Below are 19,747 nucleotides of genomic sequence, written 5' to 3' on the forward strand. Positions count from 1 at the left end.
TTTTCATACTTTGGCCTCTATTCACCACCACAATGGCTTTGAAATGAAACAAACAAGATGTGCTTTAACTGCAGACTTTCAGATTTAATTTGAGGGTAATTACATCCAAATCAGGTGAACGGTGTAGGAATTACAACGGTTTCTATATGTGCCTCCCACTTTTTAAGGGGCCAAAAGTAATGGGACTATCAACTCAAAAGCTATTTCATGGACAGGTGTGGGCTATTCCCTCGTTATTTCATTATCAATTAAGCAGGTAAAAGGTATGGAGTTGATTCTAGGTGTGACATTTGCATTTTGAATCAGTTTGCTGTCGACTCTCAATATGAGATCCAGAGTTGTCACTATCAGTGAAGCAAGCCATCATTAGGCTGAAAAATCAAAACAAACCCATCAGAGAGATAGCAAAAACATTAGGTGTGGCCAAATCAACTGTTCGGTGCATTCTTTCTTTTTAAGAATGTTCCAAACAGCTCAGCAACACCAAAAGACCCGGAAGACCACGGAAAACAACTGTGGTGGATGACAGAAGAATTATTTCCCTGGTGAAGAAAAACCCCTTCACAACAGTTGGCCAAATCAAGAACACTCTCCAGGAGGTAGGTGTATATGTGTCAAAGTCAACAATCAAGAGAACACTTCACAAGAGTGAATATAGAGTGTTCACCACAAGATGTATACCATTGGTGAGCCTCAAAAACAGGAAGACCAGATTAGTTTTCCAAATAACATCTAAAAAAGCCATTACAGTTCTGGAACAACATCCTATGGACAGATGAGACAAAGATCAACTTGTACCAGAGTGATGGGAAGAGAAGAGTATGGAGGAAAGGAACTGCTCATGATCCAAAACATACCACCTCATCAGTGAAGCATGGTGGTGGTAGTGTCATGTATGGCTGCCAATGGAACTGGTTCCCTTGTATTTATTGATGATGTGACTGCTGACAAAAGCAGCAGAATTAATTCTGAAATGTTTCGGGCAATATTATATGCTCATATTTAGTCAAATGCTTCAGAACTCATTGGACGGCGCTTCACAGTGCAGATGGACAATGACCCGAAGCATACTGCAAAAGCAACCAAAGAGTTTTTTAAGGCTAAAAAGTGGAATGTTATGCAATGGCCAAGTCAATCCCCTGACCTGAATCTGATTGAGCATGCATTTCACTTGATGAAGACAAAACTGAAGGGAAAATGCCCCAAGAACAAGCAGGAACTGAAGACATTTGCAGTAGAGGCCTGGCAGAGCATCACCAGGGATGAAACCCAGCGTCTGCTGATGTCTATGCGTTCCATACTTCAGGCTGTAATTGCCTGCAAAGGATTTGCAACAAAGTATTAAAAAGTGAAAGTTAGATTTAGGATTGTTTAGTTTGTCCCATTACTTTTGGCCCCTTAAAAAGTGGGAGGCACATATAGAAACAGTTGTAATTCCTACACCGTTCACCTGATTTGGATGTAATTACCCTCAAATTAAATCTGAAAGTCTGCAGTTAAAGCGCATCTTGTTTTTCATTTCAAAGCCATTGTGGTGGTGAATAGAGTCCAAAATATGAAAATTCTGTCAATGTCCCAATATTTATGCACCTGACTGTATATACAGGATGAGATAGCAGATTAAATGCAATAGTCAATTAAACTATTGGGGGGGGGGGGCTACAGGGCTGTTGGCAACCCTTTAAATAGATTCCTGGGACATTTTACTGTTAAAGGGATTAACTGAAGAAACTTACATGTGACACTGTCTCTGTGGTGGTGCGGTCATAATACCAACTACGGGGATTCCACCGATGGAATCCTGACACCTTTTAGAATTCTGCCACAGCATTCCGAAGGTAAGTAGCACGGTTAGGAGGGTTAGCTTTAGGGGTTAGGCACCAGGAAGGGAGGGTTATGATACAGATTGACAGGTGTCGGTATCCTAACCCTGTCGGGATATTGACTGCCGGCATCCCGTGCCCACCAGTCTTCTGTGGACTTGGGCTACTTACAAATGCAATCACGGCAAGTTCACAAAATTTGATTAGAACATGATTTGTTGCATTTTAAATGGTAATTTATAAATAAATATGAATTCTCTATATACAGAAAAAGGCATGTTTTGTGCAGTTAGTTAAGTCTTGAAAGCTTATAACTGTGCCTGAACACAAGTAACCGATGTGGCAAGTGTGGTACTGCTAAGATCAGGAAGCCAGGTCCCTCTGCAGCAACATCATTTGTATAGCCAGGTGATCATCCAATTCCATTTTACAAAAAGGTAACTGTGCTGCATCTTTACTTTGTTTTTGTAAATTAATCTACCCATCCCTATAATGTACACATACCTCCCAACCCAACTCCTTTCCATTGTGTGCAAAAATTCTGGTTCTGCTTTTCACACTCATTTTCCAATTGCAAAAACATGGGTTTCCCTTTCTAAACTGATGTTAAAAAGGTCAATAATGCCACAAAAACATTGTTGTGTTAGATAGATCAGATGTAACCAAGACTTTGACTGTGGAGTAATATATGGTCACCTGCAATAATAAATCACCACTGTGGCCATGGCTAGCTGTGGGGCACATTGGCAGGTTGTCAATTTTATTGGAAGGGACCCCCACAATAATCCAACACTGCAGGTGGGACGCCTCTCCCCACCCCTTCCTGTGATCACAGCACTGGTTTGGTGGCATATTCACTTTTCTGTTTTAATACATTTGTACTTACTGTATTTGTATCAGGGCTATCATTTTTACTAACTTTCTATTTAAGCATTTACACTTTTTAGTTGAAATGCAAACCTAAATATTTATTATGGTTTAATTGATATTATGAACATCCTGCATTATTAGGACAAAACATCTTGGTTGACCTCCAACGTTATTTTAAGCAATAGGTAGGCCTCAACTCACAACTTTGGCAACCCCCTCCCTCCCCCATATAAATAAAGAGATTTTCTATTACAAAAGCAGGGTATACGATCAAAGCAGATCTTAAGCTCCTACAAACAATACTAAAGTCACAGGGTAAGCAAACCTGAAAAAGAAACAAAAACCCTGAACTAGTCAGCTGAATCCTAGATGTGATGCATTACAAATGAAAAACAGTTTATTGTGGATGATGGATCATCAGATATGTTCTGCGTTGCACATTTCTAGAAATATGGTTTTGGACACTATGGATTTATTGCATTTATTAAAAACTGCTCATACATGTTCCCCTATATGGTTATTAGGATGCCACCACAGCTCCATTATCTTATTTAAATCCAATAATAAGATAGAAATTGTGACATTTCTGATGATAAAATCAGTTAGTTATAGTAGAACCTATAAAAATCAGAAACCATTGCAGATTTTATATGCCACTGCTAAAACAGTGGATAGTTTATGTTGCTATTTGTGTGTGTGTAAAAAAAAAACAACAACATTGCATGTTAAGTTACACAGCAGAGGAATGGTTGGTTGAGTTACTCCATTCTATTTGTGCATTATTTGTGAATAGTTCACTTGGCACAGACATATCAACACTTCACATAATGTCTGTGTTTGCAAATAGCAATACATTTCATATGAATCTTCTGCATATCAAAAGGAAAAAAAACCATCAACTATTAAGCAATAAACAAGTCTGCACAGTCCACTTGGTAAGTGTTGGTTTCCCGATGTCCAGTTTGTGTGTCCTTGGGACCAAGAGCTTCAAGTACCAATGCAAACAAAACCTCAACCGAGGCACTGGTGGGAAAATAAAAAGATTTCCTCAGGTCAAATCAATGCATTATAAAGTGCTTCCTGTTCTGGAGAACTGTAAAAAGTTAACTCTGCAACAGGGCCAATGTGCATTCCGGAAGTCATAAAATAAAGTTCAGCTGCCAGTTGCTGTATTTCCATGGACATCTTTTTCATTAACCGCCAAGTCGTTGCCCTTCTCCCCAAGCAAAACCTCCAGGACGATCTTCTGGCAGCGGGTTGTAATTTGGGTCATCATCTGGAGTATCAAATATTGCTTTCCTGTAAATTAAATTCTGTTTAGAGACATGCACTATTTGATATTTTGTACTTAATGTATTGATTTATGCATAACAATGAATGAAGAGTTTTTATTTTTACGTTTTCTTTCTTTAAAACTAAATACTCTGCTTAATCAGCCTATGATCCTGTGGTTGGTGCTACCCAAGTCACAGAAGTTTTCATCATTTTTCAGCTATAGCAAACTGGAGTAGAAAGGCCACAGTTCCAACACACTCTACTTGAATTAATTTATAGGCAGTTTGCAATACAACAAGACGGTTTATCCTCATCTTACACTATAAAACATATGGGCAGGGGAGAATGTATGTATACTATATGCATAACCATGAATTGGAGCATAATGCTTCTCCATTTAAAAAAAACCGCAGTATACAACCTTGGAAGTTGTATACATTTCATTTTTCTATGCACTATTTCCACCAATATATATGAGTTTGTCATTAACAATACTTTCAGGAAATAGTTCTTGCTGCACTTTTATATCAATCAAACTGCAGGCTAGTGATTTATGGTTTTAGTAGCCTCTCACTCTGAAAGAAAGGAGGAGGGGGATAGAGGACCATCATTGCACAAAGTTGCAATGTTAAGCTGAGTACACACTGATACATATTGGCCGGACAATTGATCTGGTGCCCATCGGCCAGTGACTACCAGCGATATGTCTGAACGACGTCATTCACAGACATATCGCATTGGCTGTGCTACACAGCCGATGGACAGATACACACTTGCTGATAGATTTATCTGCAGACATAAGGCAGACATAAGGCAGACACATGCAACAGCAGCTGCAGGTTGGAGGGCCGATCCGCAGCTACCTGGAACATTATGGTTGTTCAGTATATATGGACGACCATCTGCAGATATATCTGGCACACCACTCATTACAAAAGGTGCCAAACAATTGTTGGGTTCAGAGGGGAACTGAAAGTCCAATAAAATATAAACCACTTTAAACCAGTGGTTCTCAAACATAGCCCTCACATTTTCCTAACATGTCATGAGGATTTCTTTCTGTGGAAGCAGGTAGGATAATTACTGACCCAAAATAGGTTAAAGCCGGGTACCCACATTCTGATATAAATGGACAACTGAACGATAACATAATTGTTCAATAAATAGTGCAGTGGATATGCTGGCAACTACCAGCTATGCGCACTCCTGCTGGTCGTTGTCAGCATCGCTCATCGTTGAACATGACAGTCAACCTGACGATATCATCAGGTTGAGCATGTTCGGGTGATGAGGGTGGGTTCCTGCACTGAACGACATATAGTTCAGTGTGGGCATTGCAGTATAATGAACAACAACATTGTGAAGTCCTTCATTGTCGGCAAGTGGACACCCGCCTTAACTCACCTCTGAATGATTAAAGAAATACACAAAACATAACCTGTTGGTAGTACTTGAGGACTGGCGTTGGGATTTCCTGCTTTGAGCAATACAGCCGAAGCAATTTTGTTGGAAAATTGCATATTAGTTTGAAATTATGATAATGTGCAAAGCATTAATTCCATTAATCGTATGAGGACAGGAGTCTAGACAAAAATGTATTGCTCCTGTATATGGTGAAAACATTAACATTTGGAACCTTAAAGATTTTCAACAATGCGACATTTCTCAAAGTAAGCAGGGCCCTCTTACCTCTATGTCTGTCTGTTATTACCCTGTTTTGTTCTATCAATGTTTCCAATTGTAAAGCGCAACGGAATATGCTGCGCTATATAAGAAACTGTTAATAAATAAAGTAGAAATAACATGAGCGATCCAAGCAGTTCTCAACTGCAGCACTCATATTATTGTCAGAAAATGTGTGGTGCACTAAAATACCACTGCAGGCCAGTAACCAGAATGCAGCCACCACTGTGAGTGCTGTCTCTTGATAATAATTGATTGCTGGAGAACAAACATGAAGGCAGCTGGAATCCACAGCTCTCGCTGTTCGGATATAAATGGGTGTTGCCTTACCTCTCGGAGCTGTAACTTATAATGTAATACCTCAACAGCAAAATAGTTAAATGTAAGGGGGAAGGGAAAAAAAAAAGGAAGGGGCGAGGTACATATGGGGCAAAGACAAGTAGTGGAAATGAAACCAAATTTACTTACAAAATATATGGAGTCTTAAGAATCCTTCCACCTCCAGGTTGGTTAGGGAACACATCCTCTAGAAAGAAATAAATGTGCCCAACTGCAATACCTAAACAAAGCCATAGATAGCAGAATAGGATAAAGAGAAACATGTACCTGATAAATATACACAGACACTCAAAATCATAAACCTAGATCAGGTCTGCAGAAAAGAACAATCTAGTTCATGAGTGTGTATTGAGTCTTACTCTGATTTGAAGCACAGGACTGAATATTTGAGAATGTAAAAATGAAATGATACCTGACTACCCCTGCTACCACATGGTTATCAAACAAACATGTAGGGACCATAATAGCACAATTTTTAATGGAGCTTAAAAGGTAAGTGATCCTAGGGGTATCATTTTAGATTACAGAACTATGCCTTCAAAAGAGATAAATTGGAGACCAATCAGCTCCTAACTGTCGCTTTATAGGCTGTATTTGAAAAATGGCAGTTAGAAGCTCATTGGTTGGTACGTCATCATCACTTTTCAAGGCTTAGTACATCTCCCCCTAGATCTTATGTCTTTTTTACATAGCTCTTGTTTAGGTATGAAGAGATACCCACAATAGATTACAGGTCCCTTATATTCCTCATGGTGAAAAAAAAAAAAAATATCAATACATAAAAACACAAACCGTCCCAAAGCCACTCATGACACCAATTTACATTTAAACCTATTTATTATGTATCAGTCATTGGAAAAGTCTAACTCTCATGAGCTATTGGTTTAGTTGAAAACTTGTTTTTGGAAACAGAAAATAATCTAAAAGTAAAATATCATGTATTTATCCCAAGCATTATATAAAATATATTTTATTGCTACCTATGGCATATTACACCTGACAGGAGTTTCAGGTTTCTAAAACTTTAGATAGATAGATCGATCTAAACATATAACAATTAATGAACCAGAGACAGGAGGTGAGTGCATTGCCAAATCATAGGAGATTAAGGGCTCAATCCAATTATCCTTAATTTACTCATGGGTGAATGCAAGTGCAGCTATATGCCTCGCCTATAGCACCCACCAGATTCATGGATTTTTGTTCACAGCCCATGCTGTGAACAAAAAGCCACGTATCTGGGGCGAGTTCGGACGAGTTTCGATGCAGATATTTACACCCCTTTTATATCAGAACCAAACCCGGTAATTGCAGGGTTAACCCAGGTAGCTCCTTGGTGTAAAAGGGGACTGGGTTGGATTCCCGAGTGAAGTGACCCGGCAATCTAACCCAGGCAACTTGGAGGGTTTTACACGGGAATAATCCTGCAGCGTAAACGGCGTGATCCGTGTCACAATGACCTGGATCGTGCTGCATGCCTGCCTCTGCACTCGGCTCAGGTTTGAACGGCACAGACTCGGGAATATCCTGGGTCGGCGCCAGCTAAATTCCAGGTCTGATCCAGTTAGGAACCCTGTTCAAAACCTCCGGGTCAGACCCAGGATTTAGGTATAAAAGCAGTACAACAGGCTGTTGTAATGGTAATTCACCCTCCCTCATTTGCAGAGGTGAGTTAATTGAATTTAGCCCTAATTGGTTTTTTTTTTGTTTGTTTTTAAATAAAAGTAACACTTATTTTATGTTCTTAGGGAAAAAAAAAAAAAAAGTTACCACTCTGCTACAAATGTTTTTTTTAGTATAACTTTAGTAAAATAACCAAAGGTCCGTAAGATGTGGTTTAAATGGGCTTTACATAATCCAATTTATAACTAAACTACAGGTTGAGTCTCCCATATCCAAAATGCTTGGGACCAGGGGTATTTTGAATAATGGAATATTCCGTATTTTGGAATATTTGCATATCATAATGAAAGATGTTGGGAATGGGACCCAAATATACACACAGAATGCATATATGTATTATATACACCTTATACACACAGCCTGCAGGTCATTTTATAGAATATTTTCAATAATTTTGTGGCTCAAGCAAAGTTTGTGTACAGATATGAAATTGATTTATGTTTCATATACCCCTTATACACACAGCCCGAAGGTAATTTTATACAATATTTTTAATCATTTGTGCCTTAGACAAAGTTTGTGTACATTGAACCTTCAAAAATCAAAGGTTTCATTATCTCAGTCATGCCAAAATTATTCCTATTTCGGAATATTTGGATATGGGAGACTCAACCTGTAACAGATTGTGACAGCTTAAAATGGAGAGGAGTAATACATTAAAAAAAAAAAAGTTGCCTGCTGCACTTTGTAGGTGGAATGGGCGATTGTGGAATGTTTGCACTATTTACCAAATATAATAAAACAGCACATTTACCATAGAGATTATGCAATTGCAGCAGTTGAAATAGTTTAATGAATGCAGCCAAGTGCGGCTTAGAGGTCCCTGAGTGTATGAGCCCTGAGTGGTCATCACATGCACTTCTTACCCAAGAGGTCCACAATGATGGAGTTCCCCAGCAACAGTGAAAAGCCCATGAGGACCCATGGAAGGAAGGGAGCCTGGAAATTTAGAAGTCCAAAAAAGTTCATCCGAACATAAGGATTTCTTCTGCTCCACACATACACAAGCATTATTGTAAAAGCTTGGCCTAGGAACACTAAATTAACAAACAGCCCAAAGATCTAAAGATAATTAAGGAATGTCAAACTCAATTCTGGAAGTGCAGAACACATTGCTTTCAAACAAGTTTCCAACCCCACCACCTCAGTTCATACTATGGCCTCGATACCAATTGTTTCACTAGCATCCTTTTGTGCTAGTAAACCGTTTGGTTGGCCGTTGTTACCCAGGTAACGCACAATTAACCCAGAAGTTGGCTTTAAATACATGGCTCACTCATGAACAACCTTTCCTTTTAATTTTAATATTGAATGCATTAAAAAAAAAAAAAATCCAAAATTCCTATATCTATTATTTGATCAAATCAAGTGTTTGATTCAAGAGCCTGGGAATCTAGGAACAAGCAGAAAACAAAAAGGAGCCAGGTAACATCTGCATCCATTGATATAAATAGATAAGATGCAATTTGTTAGTTATTTTTTTTTCTGTCTTATTTCTAAGATGCACTGGCCACCACTCTGCTACTAATATTGAAGTGCAGCTCACCATACTTGTTTGGAAGTACAAATTAAAACTATTAAAAAAAATAAAATGTTTTCTTTTTGGAACTCAAAAGCCTTCAAATAATTATGGCCATGCTACCAAGAGATTGATGAAAACAGCAATATTGTAGCAACTATTCATGCCTGCATGAGGGCCATCTGTTTCACAGCTAAGATCACAGAAGAACCCTAGCCCAAAATGTTATTTTTGGGAACACTTAACACCTTAAAAACCACATTATTAGATGCCCAATTTTGATTATTTCTGTTTCAGATGGCAATGACACCATTTCCCTTACTTTGAGCACTGCAAGCATGCACCTTCAGTTATTTGATGCCAGTGTTATAAAGATGTATGAAGGTAAAGAACTTTATGATGTTTGCACAAGTTTTAGCTGTATTGACCTACTGAGTCTACCATATGAAAAAGTGATTAAGAATATTCTGCCTTTATCTTCCTTTTATAAAACCAGTTTACTTATTGGAAGAAGGATACAGCCATTAAAAGCCCACCAAAAAGGAACATAAATACAAAATCTGCTGTGCGACCACGGAAAGATCCTTCTTCAAGCATCCGGCAGTATCTGTATCTGTAGTAAATGCCTAGTCAAAGAAAAGGTTTCTCTACAGGAATTTACGGAGCATACATTTTAAATATATTAAACATCTAACAATTCAAATGATGCATTAAAGAAGAAGTTCTTGGCTATTCAGGCTTCTTTAATACCATGTCAATGTAGAGCAATTTTAAGAGGCAAATTAGTCTAGTGCGTCAGCACCTTTTGTAGGAAGTTTCAAACCACTGATTTGTGACTCCACCTTTACCTGCAAATGGGCTGGGAGCTTTTCTGTATTTCTTCTCCATTTAACGAATGAAGTCTTTCTCAATGCATGCCTCTCTCAGTTGTTGTTCTAAGGCTTTTATCACATGCGCTGCAAGATTATTATTAACTAAAAGGGACTTTTATCAACAGTCATGGTGTATGGCCCCATTTTACTCCTAACACTGCCAGAAGGGTTCTAGGTGACACCAAAGGGACTGGCATTAACTGCAACATACTTATTGGCCCTTCTGTAACGCTTACAAATAAATAGTTTTGTATTTCCATTTTGGCTAGGATCATTTTTGTAGTTTGATAAGCATATTATGCAACATAGCAGAAGGTATCATTCACTTGTGTAATTACTTATGTAAAATGTGCCAAAAAAAAAAAAAAATACAAAAAACCGCAATACATCTCAGACATTTAAGATTTTTTGAACATGAGGATCAAAGCATACAAGCAATGTATTTGAATATTTCTAATTAAGTAAAATGAAACCTGAACACTTCTGGTAATGTATAGGATCTACTAGTACATTCATTAACAAGCATGCCATTTAGCTGCTAAAGATCTTAAAGGATACAGAAAAATCATATTAAATAAAAAATTAAAGCCAACTGGTCCAAAAAATAAGAAGTTTGTTATTAGTCGCCATACCTGCAGGAAAAAAAAAAACAACAAACATTTATACACAATGTTATTTCCGTTCCACATTAACATATAATAAAGATATAAAACAACCTAATCTACTCTGAGATGGAACACATGGATCTAGTTTGTTAGCATATAAAAGGCACTAAACCACCCTGAGGAAGAGTTGTTAAGTTTGGATCCCTGCCCCTCATCATTGCAGAAATAAAAGGTGCTGGTATCCTGACACATTAAGTAAAGAAGAATCCAGAACTTCTTTGCTTGTTATACACCACTGCCTTCTAGAGTTTGTTTGGTTTATAGCTTAAGAGTTGAAGACTCCAGCATTCTTCCATCAGAGGGATTCGATTGTACACCACAATCCACCAAAGCCTCCACATCTAAGAAAGATTGTGTATACACTGCATGCTGAAGTCTTACCATTTAAGGATACCACCTATAAGGAATTATTCCCTGAAAACCATAGCTAATGTCGTCAATACAGAATTCCCTTGTTGGTCCCCATTGGGCATATTCATATATTATTACACTATTGTTTATTCTTTCAATGTGTTGAATTATTGAGGACCACTGGATCTATTTTACCAGTCACCCTGTGCATGTGAAGGAAAGTTGTGTACTTCATTTTTCACATCTTGGAGATTTTAAGCACCTTGATGGTTTCCAAACTATTTTTGTCTTATGCATCTTGTATAGGATCTTTTTGGGTACAACCAGGTTTCACTCAGGCTACACCACATTCCATAGGAGTGCCATTGCATACAACGCAACTAACCTAATCTACTGCTTGAACACAATGGGGTTACTGTAAACTATCCTTGTGTGAAAAGGACCCCCCCCCCCCAAAAAAAAAGGCCTCTATGGACACCAAGTTTTACAAAAAACAGCAAGTAAAGAAAACCCCATTAACAAATATTTGCAAAAGTTCCCATACTTTGACAAAAGTAAATGAAATGTAAATCATTCACATTTGTTGTGCAGTGTACAAAAGCTACTGTTGTCAGGCATCTTCATGTCCTGCAAAATAGGTCTAAGAAATAATGTTTGAGGTGAATCATACAGTAGAAATACTAAAAGCCAGTCAGCTGTGTATAGAAAAGTACATCTTTCCCCAACAAAATGTTTCAAATATACACACTTTGAAGTAATTCTAGAGAGACAGTTATAGTAAAGAAAGCGGCATTCATCCAGACTTTGTTAACAAATGGTTAACAGTGTCTGCCCTTTAATCCTATAGAGGGCAGACTTTTGTTCATTTGTTACAAAGTCCGGACGAGTGCCACTTTCTTCAACATATTTATGTCTATTTCTTAAGCTGCACACCTTGCCTTGGCCATTTACCTTCTACTATTGGAGTGCCATCCTGCTGGTAAAAAAAAAATATATATATATTTTCACCGTAATGCGACATCTTAGTAATGCCCAGACCGGCATCGGTTGTAATCAGACATCTTGAGTCAGTTTGAACACTGGCTAGGCTGCTCACAGCAAGGCAGCATGAATTATCAGAGCTGGAACAGGGCATGATAGACGGATTGGACATTCCATTTCCAAAGTTGTGCAGACGCTCAACATTCCTCAATATGGTGTCACGCATGTACCTCATGGAAGGCATCACCACCCGCAGATGACAGCGCAGTGACCAACCACAGGTGCTTGCTTAATGGTCAGGACTAGCAGCGATAAGCCAGAATTGGGCGAAGTAACAGTAAAGCGACAGTGGCTCAAATCACATCCACAATCAATGCAGGAGGTACCAGACATATCCAGCAGTTCAGTGCAATCTTCTTTAGCTTCCATGGGATATGGGAGCAGAAGATCCCCCAGACGGACACAGCGCCTCACCTGTGTTTGTGACATCACTAATTGGACCTTGGAGGACTGGCAACATGCAGTGTGGTCGGATGAGTCACTGTTCCAGTTGTTTCGAGGCTGATAGGGTTTGGGTGTGATGCAGACCCAATGAGGCCAAAGATCCCAAATGTCAACAAGGCATCATGCAGGCTGGTGATGGTTCCATAATGGTGTCGGGTGTGTTCATGTAGCATTGGTTAGGTCCATCTGAACACATCAATGACCAGTAACCGCCATGTTGCATTGCTTATTGACCATTTGCAGCCCTTCACAGACTCCATGTACCCCCACAATGATGGAATTTCAGAGCAGGATAATGCAGTGTCATTGGTCCCAAATTATCCAGAAAGGTTTCGAGGAGCATTCTTGAGAGTTCTGACGAATGGTGTGGCCACCACGTACGCCTGAGAGATCCATTCACACCAAAGATCCTGCACCTACAAGTGTCAGGGAGCTTTGGGAAGCTACCCAGATGGCATGGGTCAACATCTCTCCAGAGGTCTTCGCTCCACAATACTGTGCATCTATCCCATGAGAAATATATATATATATATATATATATATATATATATACACATACATACATACATACACACACACACTTTCAGATAAGACTCGTGGAGGTAATGACCCTCACATCGCCACAGACAGCAGAAGCTTTCTCTACACATTTAGGAGTGTTCTGACTGACCCTCATACAGGTCAAAAAATAAGTGTGTGGAATCATTTAAGTTAATGCAACTTTAGCAAATAGGCCCTCCCAAAATATGTTCTCAAAATGCATAACATTTCAAAGTCTATTCTGTATGATGTTCTATCATTTTATATTCTGTATAAACATCGTGTGTAAATTGCTATTTTGGGTGCATGTCAGGTAGGACTGGGATTAGCAAAACATCAATCAATTGTGAGCTGTAATTCAGTGGATGGCTTTCAGATAACGAAAATAATGACCATCCCTCACGGTGTGAGGTCATGTGTGGAGAACTATCCCCCTTCCTTTTATGACCATTGGAACCCTTGATTGTAAACCCAGAACCAGACCTCTTTTTAAAGCAAGGTTCACTACTTCACTGCTAAAGGGTCCTGTATGCCTCTGCATTGGTCTGTAGAAGCTGAGATAAGAACTGTTTACTTTGACCTGGAAGGTGGGAGTTATGTGGTCACCCATCTTCATAGCAGGGACAGGGGCCCTGTATTGATCTCAAACCCTGCTGACCTGATAGAGAGAACCTGTTTAACTAGGAACAAAGAATTAGATATCTAAAAAAAGAAATGCCATCCAGCATTCAATGTCCATTTCCAGGGAGCAGCCTTCTGTGGTTGAGATGCACCCAAAACTAACTTAGCGAGCTCCTGCAAGCAGAGATGTATTGGTAAAATCATATTCTCCGATTTCTCCCTGTTTTTTTACTGGAATTATTTGCATATATAACCTTTCATTTTATTAATATTTTTGTAACCAAGTCTTCAAAATATTTTCTGGATTAAACACATTTAAACTAGCACACTTCTCCGTGATTCTTTTTGTACTTGCGAGCCCGTGAGGCCCATGCTACATACCTGTGGGCAACTGAAGGTGATTTATTAATAATTTGTTCAGAGATCGCAAGACTCCTGAAGGAAAGCTTGCACGGTGGCAGAAGAATTGTGCATTTTGGTAAGTGACCGAGGTGCGCCATCATCACGATCAGCTAATCCAGATTGCTGTATCTGAGAGTCAGCCCGAGATCATGACAGGAACATTCAATTCCCTGACTGAATGCATGATTCTACTAATACACGGTAGATTTGTGTACAGAAAACCTACAAAGCCATCACTAAACCACTGCTTAGTTACAGAAGCAACTCCCTCATAACTTGGCAACCTGCTGCAGAGGAGTCAGAATGATGAATATATCTGTGCAAACTAAGGACTACATTTTTCTGATATATATTAACGTTTCCACCAGTTGTTTTAGCGGGGTGCCGCACCCCGCCTGATTTCAAAAGGGCAGAATGCTCCCTGCCCTTTTGGCAGCACCCCACTAAAACATAGCAGGTACCTCCCCCACCCGCGGGCCTCAGTGTCCCACAGGTAGCTACAAAATAGCGGGGAAGCAGTCACCGCCCGCATCTATTCACACAGACAGAAGAGCTTGGGGGCAGCCAAGCATGTCCGTAAGTGCTGGGCAAATTACGACCCCCCCCCCCCCCCTTCCCCCAAGAATGAAAACAGGGCGCATCTTAAAGACCCACCCTTTTCTCGTGGCCATGCTCCTTTTTGGGAGATCCCCTTACTAGGTCCACCTAGAGTGAACACTAGTTATCTATATACATACTACACACAAAAGGGGTAAAAATAAAAAAAATAAAAAAATGGAAGCACTAGACCAGTGGTTCTCAAACTCGATCCTCAGGACCCCACACAGGTTCACGTTTTCCAGATCACCAAGCAGGTGCACAGGTGTATTCATTACTCACTGACATTTTAAAAGTTCCACAGGTGGAGCTAATTATTTCACTTGTGATTCTGGGAGGAGACCTGAAAAACATGCACTGTTTGGGGGCCTGAGGACAGAGGGCCTGATTCAGAACCGGACGCTCTGACCAGAGCGCTCGCTCTGAATCAGTGCCCTCCTATCTAAAAATGGAGCAGCCTCTTGGATGCTCGCATAGCTGTGGGTTACCACCCACAGCTATAGCGAGCGTCCATGATGATGGTCAAGACCATCGCGACCATCGGGCTTGTGACGAGACCCTGCGGTAGGCACTCTCTGCCGCAAGCCCTGGAGTGATTTTGGCTCTATCAGAGCCAAAATCACTCCCACTGACATCACTACTGATGTCAGTGGGGCCGGAACCAGACGGTAGGCGTTCCCATGGTAACGCCTCCGTCTGGCAGCCACGCCCCCGGCACGCCCACCAAAGGGGGTGTGCTGTCACTCACCATCGACAGCACGCCCCCTTTGGTGCGAGACCCCGTGCGACGGAATCCCCGTCGCTCGCCGGGTCTCGCGCATGACGGAGCTCCCTCCGTCGTGCGCATGCGCACTTCGGCACCATCGACCCACTTGCGAGCGTACAGCGCTCGCGAGTGGGTCAGAATCAGGCCCAGAGTTTGAGGACCTGTGCACTACACAATATAGGATTTCAAACGGTTTGTGTTGGCTATACCACAAGGACATTTGTTGTTGTGTTGATCGATTATGCTTTTGTATTGTTTATGCCGAGTAGTCGGGCGTTAATCCATTACAGATTGTTCTAAGAGTTTTTCGAGAAAGTACTGTACATAGGGATAACTCAAATATTCAAGGGATTTTTGAGAGTTGTGTATATAAAAAAAAAAAAAAAAAACCTCTTGCAGCAAATTTGCAGAACTCAATATTCATCTTGAAGTCCTGGTTTCCACTAAAATAGTTCAACGTGAGCTTCACAAACCAACACCCAAGGTAGAGCTACAAATGTCAAACATCTGATTAATGACAATGCTGAAAGGTGATAAAAATAGTTAGAATCAGAATACTTGAATATCTGACGCTCGAAAACAATGTCTTTTCAGAGGAGTCTTCCTTTATCAATCCAGGTTTACGTGTGGAGAATGCCCAAGAAAGCCTACAGTACAGTATATCCCGAATGCCTAGTATCAACTGTGAAACACGGAGGTGGCTTTGTACGGTTTGGCGAGCAATATCCAAATATTCAGTTGGTTCTATAATTACTGTCATGGGGCAAATAACTGCCAGTGAATAAATGGATATTTTTCAGCCAGGTGCATCTCATGGTCCAAATGTTGTTTCCCCAACAATGATGCTACTTTTCAAGATGACATTGTCCCCCATACACACAGGCTGGAGTATTCAGTCTTGGTTTCAGGATTATGAAAATTAATTTTCGCATCTTCCATGGGCAGCACAATTGCCAGACTTAAAGACCATTGGCCACTGTGGCAGTATTACAGAGTATAGTAAGAAGCAGATTCCCTCCTCCATCATCAGGTAACATGTAGATGTTATACATGAAGTGATACAACATTCCACTAGATACTATTCAGAAATGATAAGAGTATATTCCATAAACTGTATGAAAGACAACCCAACTCTTTATTAATAATGAAACGTGAATTTTCCATAACTGTTGCCATTTTTGTCCACATACATACATATGCATACACTAAGGGGGAGATGTTTGGGTACACCGACAGAGCTAACCAATCAGCCATTAGTTATCGGTTTTGTTGCACCCATATGCACTGGGTTTACCCATGTAAAGTACTGTTATGGGCGCCCAAACAAATGACTTTTTGAAGGTGTGTGTGTGTGTGTGTGTTCTAACCCATGACAACTATCTCTAGTCAGTCAATGCATATAATTATATACAGAGTAATTTCCTGTACAAGCAAATGTTTTCATTTAAATAGAAGTGAAACTATGAAAACAGGATACATAAATAGCACTACTTCATGTGACAAGAATCTGTACAAGATTATGGAGCCAAGTTTTCTTGCACACCTGGTAATCAAAACATTAAGCTTAAATAACTAAACTAAAATAATATTTACCTGATAATGTCTAAATATCAACTCTGGGTTAAAGTATAGCTGAAATGGTGTTATGAGTTCTAATTGCTGAAAGAGAAACAAAAAAGCAAATAGATTTAGTACAATTTAGCAAACAAAATATACTGCACATAAAAGCATGGAATGGGCTATAGCCTGCTTCTCTTCTGTTCAAAACCCAAAACATAATGAAAGATGTAATGGCTGCATTTAGATCACTGGCTTTCCTAAAAATGTATGAATGAGGATGCCACATCATGCAGGAAAACACTTTTAAATTAATGTATTTACTGCTTAATCTTTAATCCAATGCTTTTACAGGTGAAAGTGTTCCACATAATCAAACTTACTAAAATTATAACAAACCATCTATCTTTGTTTAAATATGATAACATTGCCACTGATTCAGAGTTGTATTCTATTGCACTGTAGCAGAGTCACTCTGTGTGACCATCCATTACTCAGGATGGTTGGTTGTTTCATGCAGCTGAAGCCAGTGAAGCTGCGTAAAAGGACGCACCCACTCGCTTCAGCGTTCCCAGAAAACTGGGCCATCACCCCTACATTTTCTGGGACGCTGTCCCTGCTCCGTCCCCAAATTACTGCATCCTGTACATCAGGCTGCAGCGTCTGGGCACTGGAGCTAGCTCGCAGAAGGAGATCTGCACATGTGCAGTACAGACCCTTTGCATGTGCAGATTTTTTAACTTCAGAGTTGAACCCAAACCATTAGGTTTGCGTTCAACTCTGAATCCATCCTATTGGGGCTAGGTGCAGACATTAGCCTGCAAGCCCTACTCAAAGACGGATATGTCTCCAGTACAGGCAAGAGCTAGATATCCTCTATTATAAAGAGGGTGTATAGAAATAATTCATATAGGGAATATTTTATAAAAAAACTTTTAAGTCCAAATTACACATTTATACCGAGTCTTAAGGTGCCCACACACTGGACGACTCACAAAAGATGCGATGTGAACGATTTCCCTTGAACTCCCCGGGCAACTCACCGGCACTAATGGACAGACAATATCTTGCTGATCTGTGCGATGCGACCAACAACCTATTGTGCGTCCTTAATGATTTCCAGTGCATCGTTAAGGAGATTGCCAGATCTTACCTGCTGTAGGCAAGATCTGAAGATACGACAAACTACCCGCAGGGACCGCGCATCAGATCGTTTTTCGTTCCTGGAAGCTGCACAATTTGTACATTTTTAAACAATGTATCATTTTGATGCGTCGTTTCTACGCAAATCGTGCCTAAAATTGTCCAGTGTGTGCGCACCTTTAGAAATCAACACTAGGGGTAGAGTCCAACTAATTGGAAAACTTGTTTGCTACAACTTTCATTATTTATTCCAAGAAAGCTTCTAACTTAAGCACCTGAAAGATAAAAGGAAAGATTCACATTTTTTTTTTTCTGACAGCTGAAACTTAGATCCCATTTCTTGTATACACACACACACACACGATACATTTCCCTAAATATCACTGTTATGATGTTATTACATGCAGGTTTTCTGACGCGGTTTGTACACACTGCATTTGCCACACAGCATTAGCTCATCAGGACCGACAAACGTCGTACAGCACTCCTGATATCGGAAGCCGATGTGACGGGTTTGTTAAGAATAGCTTTGTAATAATCGGACCAACCAGCTGAGAATTAGCTGATGAGTCCGATTATTGCACAGTGTGTATCTAGCATTATACTAATCGATATTGTACAAACTAGACACTAAAGGCTATATAGGTGACAAAAAAAAAAAAAGATATATAGAACTGTACTGTAGAAATTGAGACTTAACAATAGTTTTTTAATAAGATTTTAAGAAATGTTCTCATTGAGCAGACATAATCACTAGTAGCAGAAATATGCAGAATTATAAAGTTCCAGGACTTACAGTAACAAAGTCAGCAAGGACGTGTCACATAGATTCCCCAGGAACATGCATAAAAACCTTAAGCAACTAATGATAAGATGGCAAAGCAGCCTCCTCATTACTACAGAGGACTAGCCTCATTATGTAGTACAGAGGGTGTATGAGGGACGCTGAGTACAGTATCCTTCTATACTGACGTGTCCCTATGGCCAGGGGAGCACCGGCTCTGGGTATTGGTATTACAGAGAGCTCATGGTGCATGCAGAGGCAAGGGGTGACGGAGCACTGTGACTGGCTGCCTGGAGCGATAATTACTGGGTAACACTAATAAGCCAACACTGCCGGGACTGACCCTCAGACCGGTGACAGCTCGGAGTGGTCACAGCAGGCACAGGTGTGCCAGGAGCTGGGCGGAGATTAGCCCTTACCACTACAGCGGTGGTGAGCACGCAGGCCGTGGTGTAGGAGCGGGTCACCGGGGGGATCTGCATGTACTCCTGCCGGAAGGTCTGGTACGCCATCTTGCTGCCTCCCACTTCTCGCCCGCTCTCATCTCATCCGAGTGACTAGTCTCTGCCTCCTCAGCCAGAAGTCTCACATCGATCACACGGCCACATTCAAATACCAGTACACCGCCTGGCCAATGAGCATCAGACTGCGCTCACCTCTGCCTTTTTATTGGTCATCCGCGCTGTCGCTCCCACCTACCACGTGTCCTATGTCACGTCTGCCTGGCATTGGTCCGCGTGGCGCCTGCTAGTGAGCCCTGATTGGTGGGAGA

The 19,747-nt window shown here is 40.4% G+C and overlaps 1 protein-coding gene across 1 annotated transcript; it reads right to left on the reverse strand.

Annotated features, from left to right (window-relative positions):
* Window positions 1-1,984: 1,984 nt before the first annotated feature.
* On the reverse strand, window positions 1,985-19,621 carry DERL2 (derlin 2). Its single transcript, XM_088456140.1, has 7 exons — window positions 19,395-19,621; window positions 17,085-17,150; window positions 10,623-10,696; window positions 9,712-9,805; window positions 8,540-8,735; window positions 6,120-6,210; window positions 1,985-3,992 (listed from the first exon to the last, which is right to left on the reverse strand). Exons 1-7 carry the CDS (start codon window positions 19,485-19,487, stop codon window positions 3,887-3,889), a joined length of 720 nt encoding a protein of 239 aa, XP_088312266.1. The 5' UTR covers window positions 19,488-19,621; the 3' UTR covers window positions 1,985-3,886.
* Window positions 19,622-19,747: the final 126 nt, after the last annotated feature.

This window comes from Taudactylus pleione, unplaced genomic scaffold (genome assembly GCF_031769625.1).
Source record: "Taudactylus pleione unplaced genomic scaffold, aTauple2 ptg000687l, whole genome shotgun sequence".
Lineage (NCBI taxonomy): Eukaryota > Metazoa > Chordata > Amphibia > Anura > Myobatrachidae > Taudactylus > Taudactylus pleione.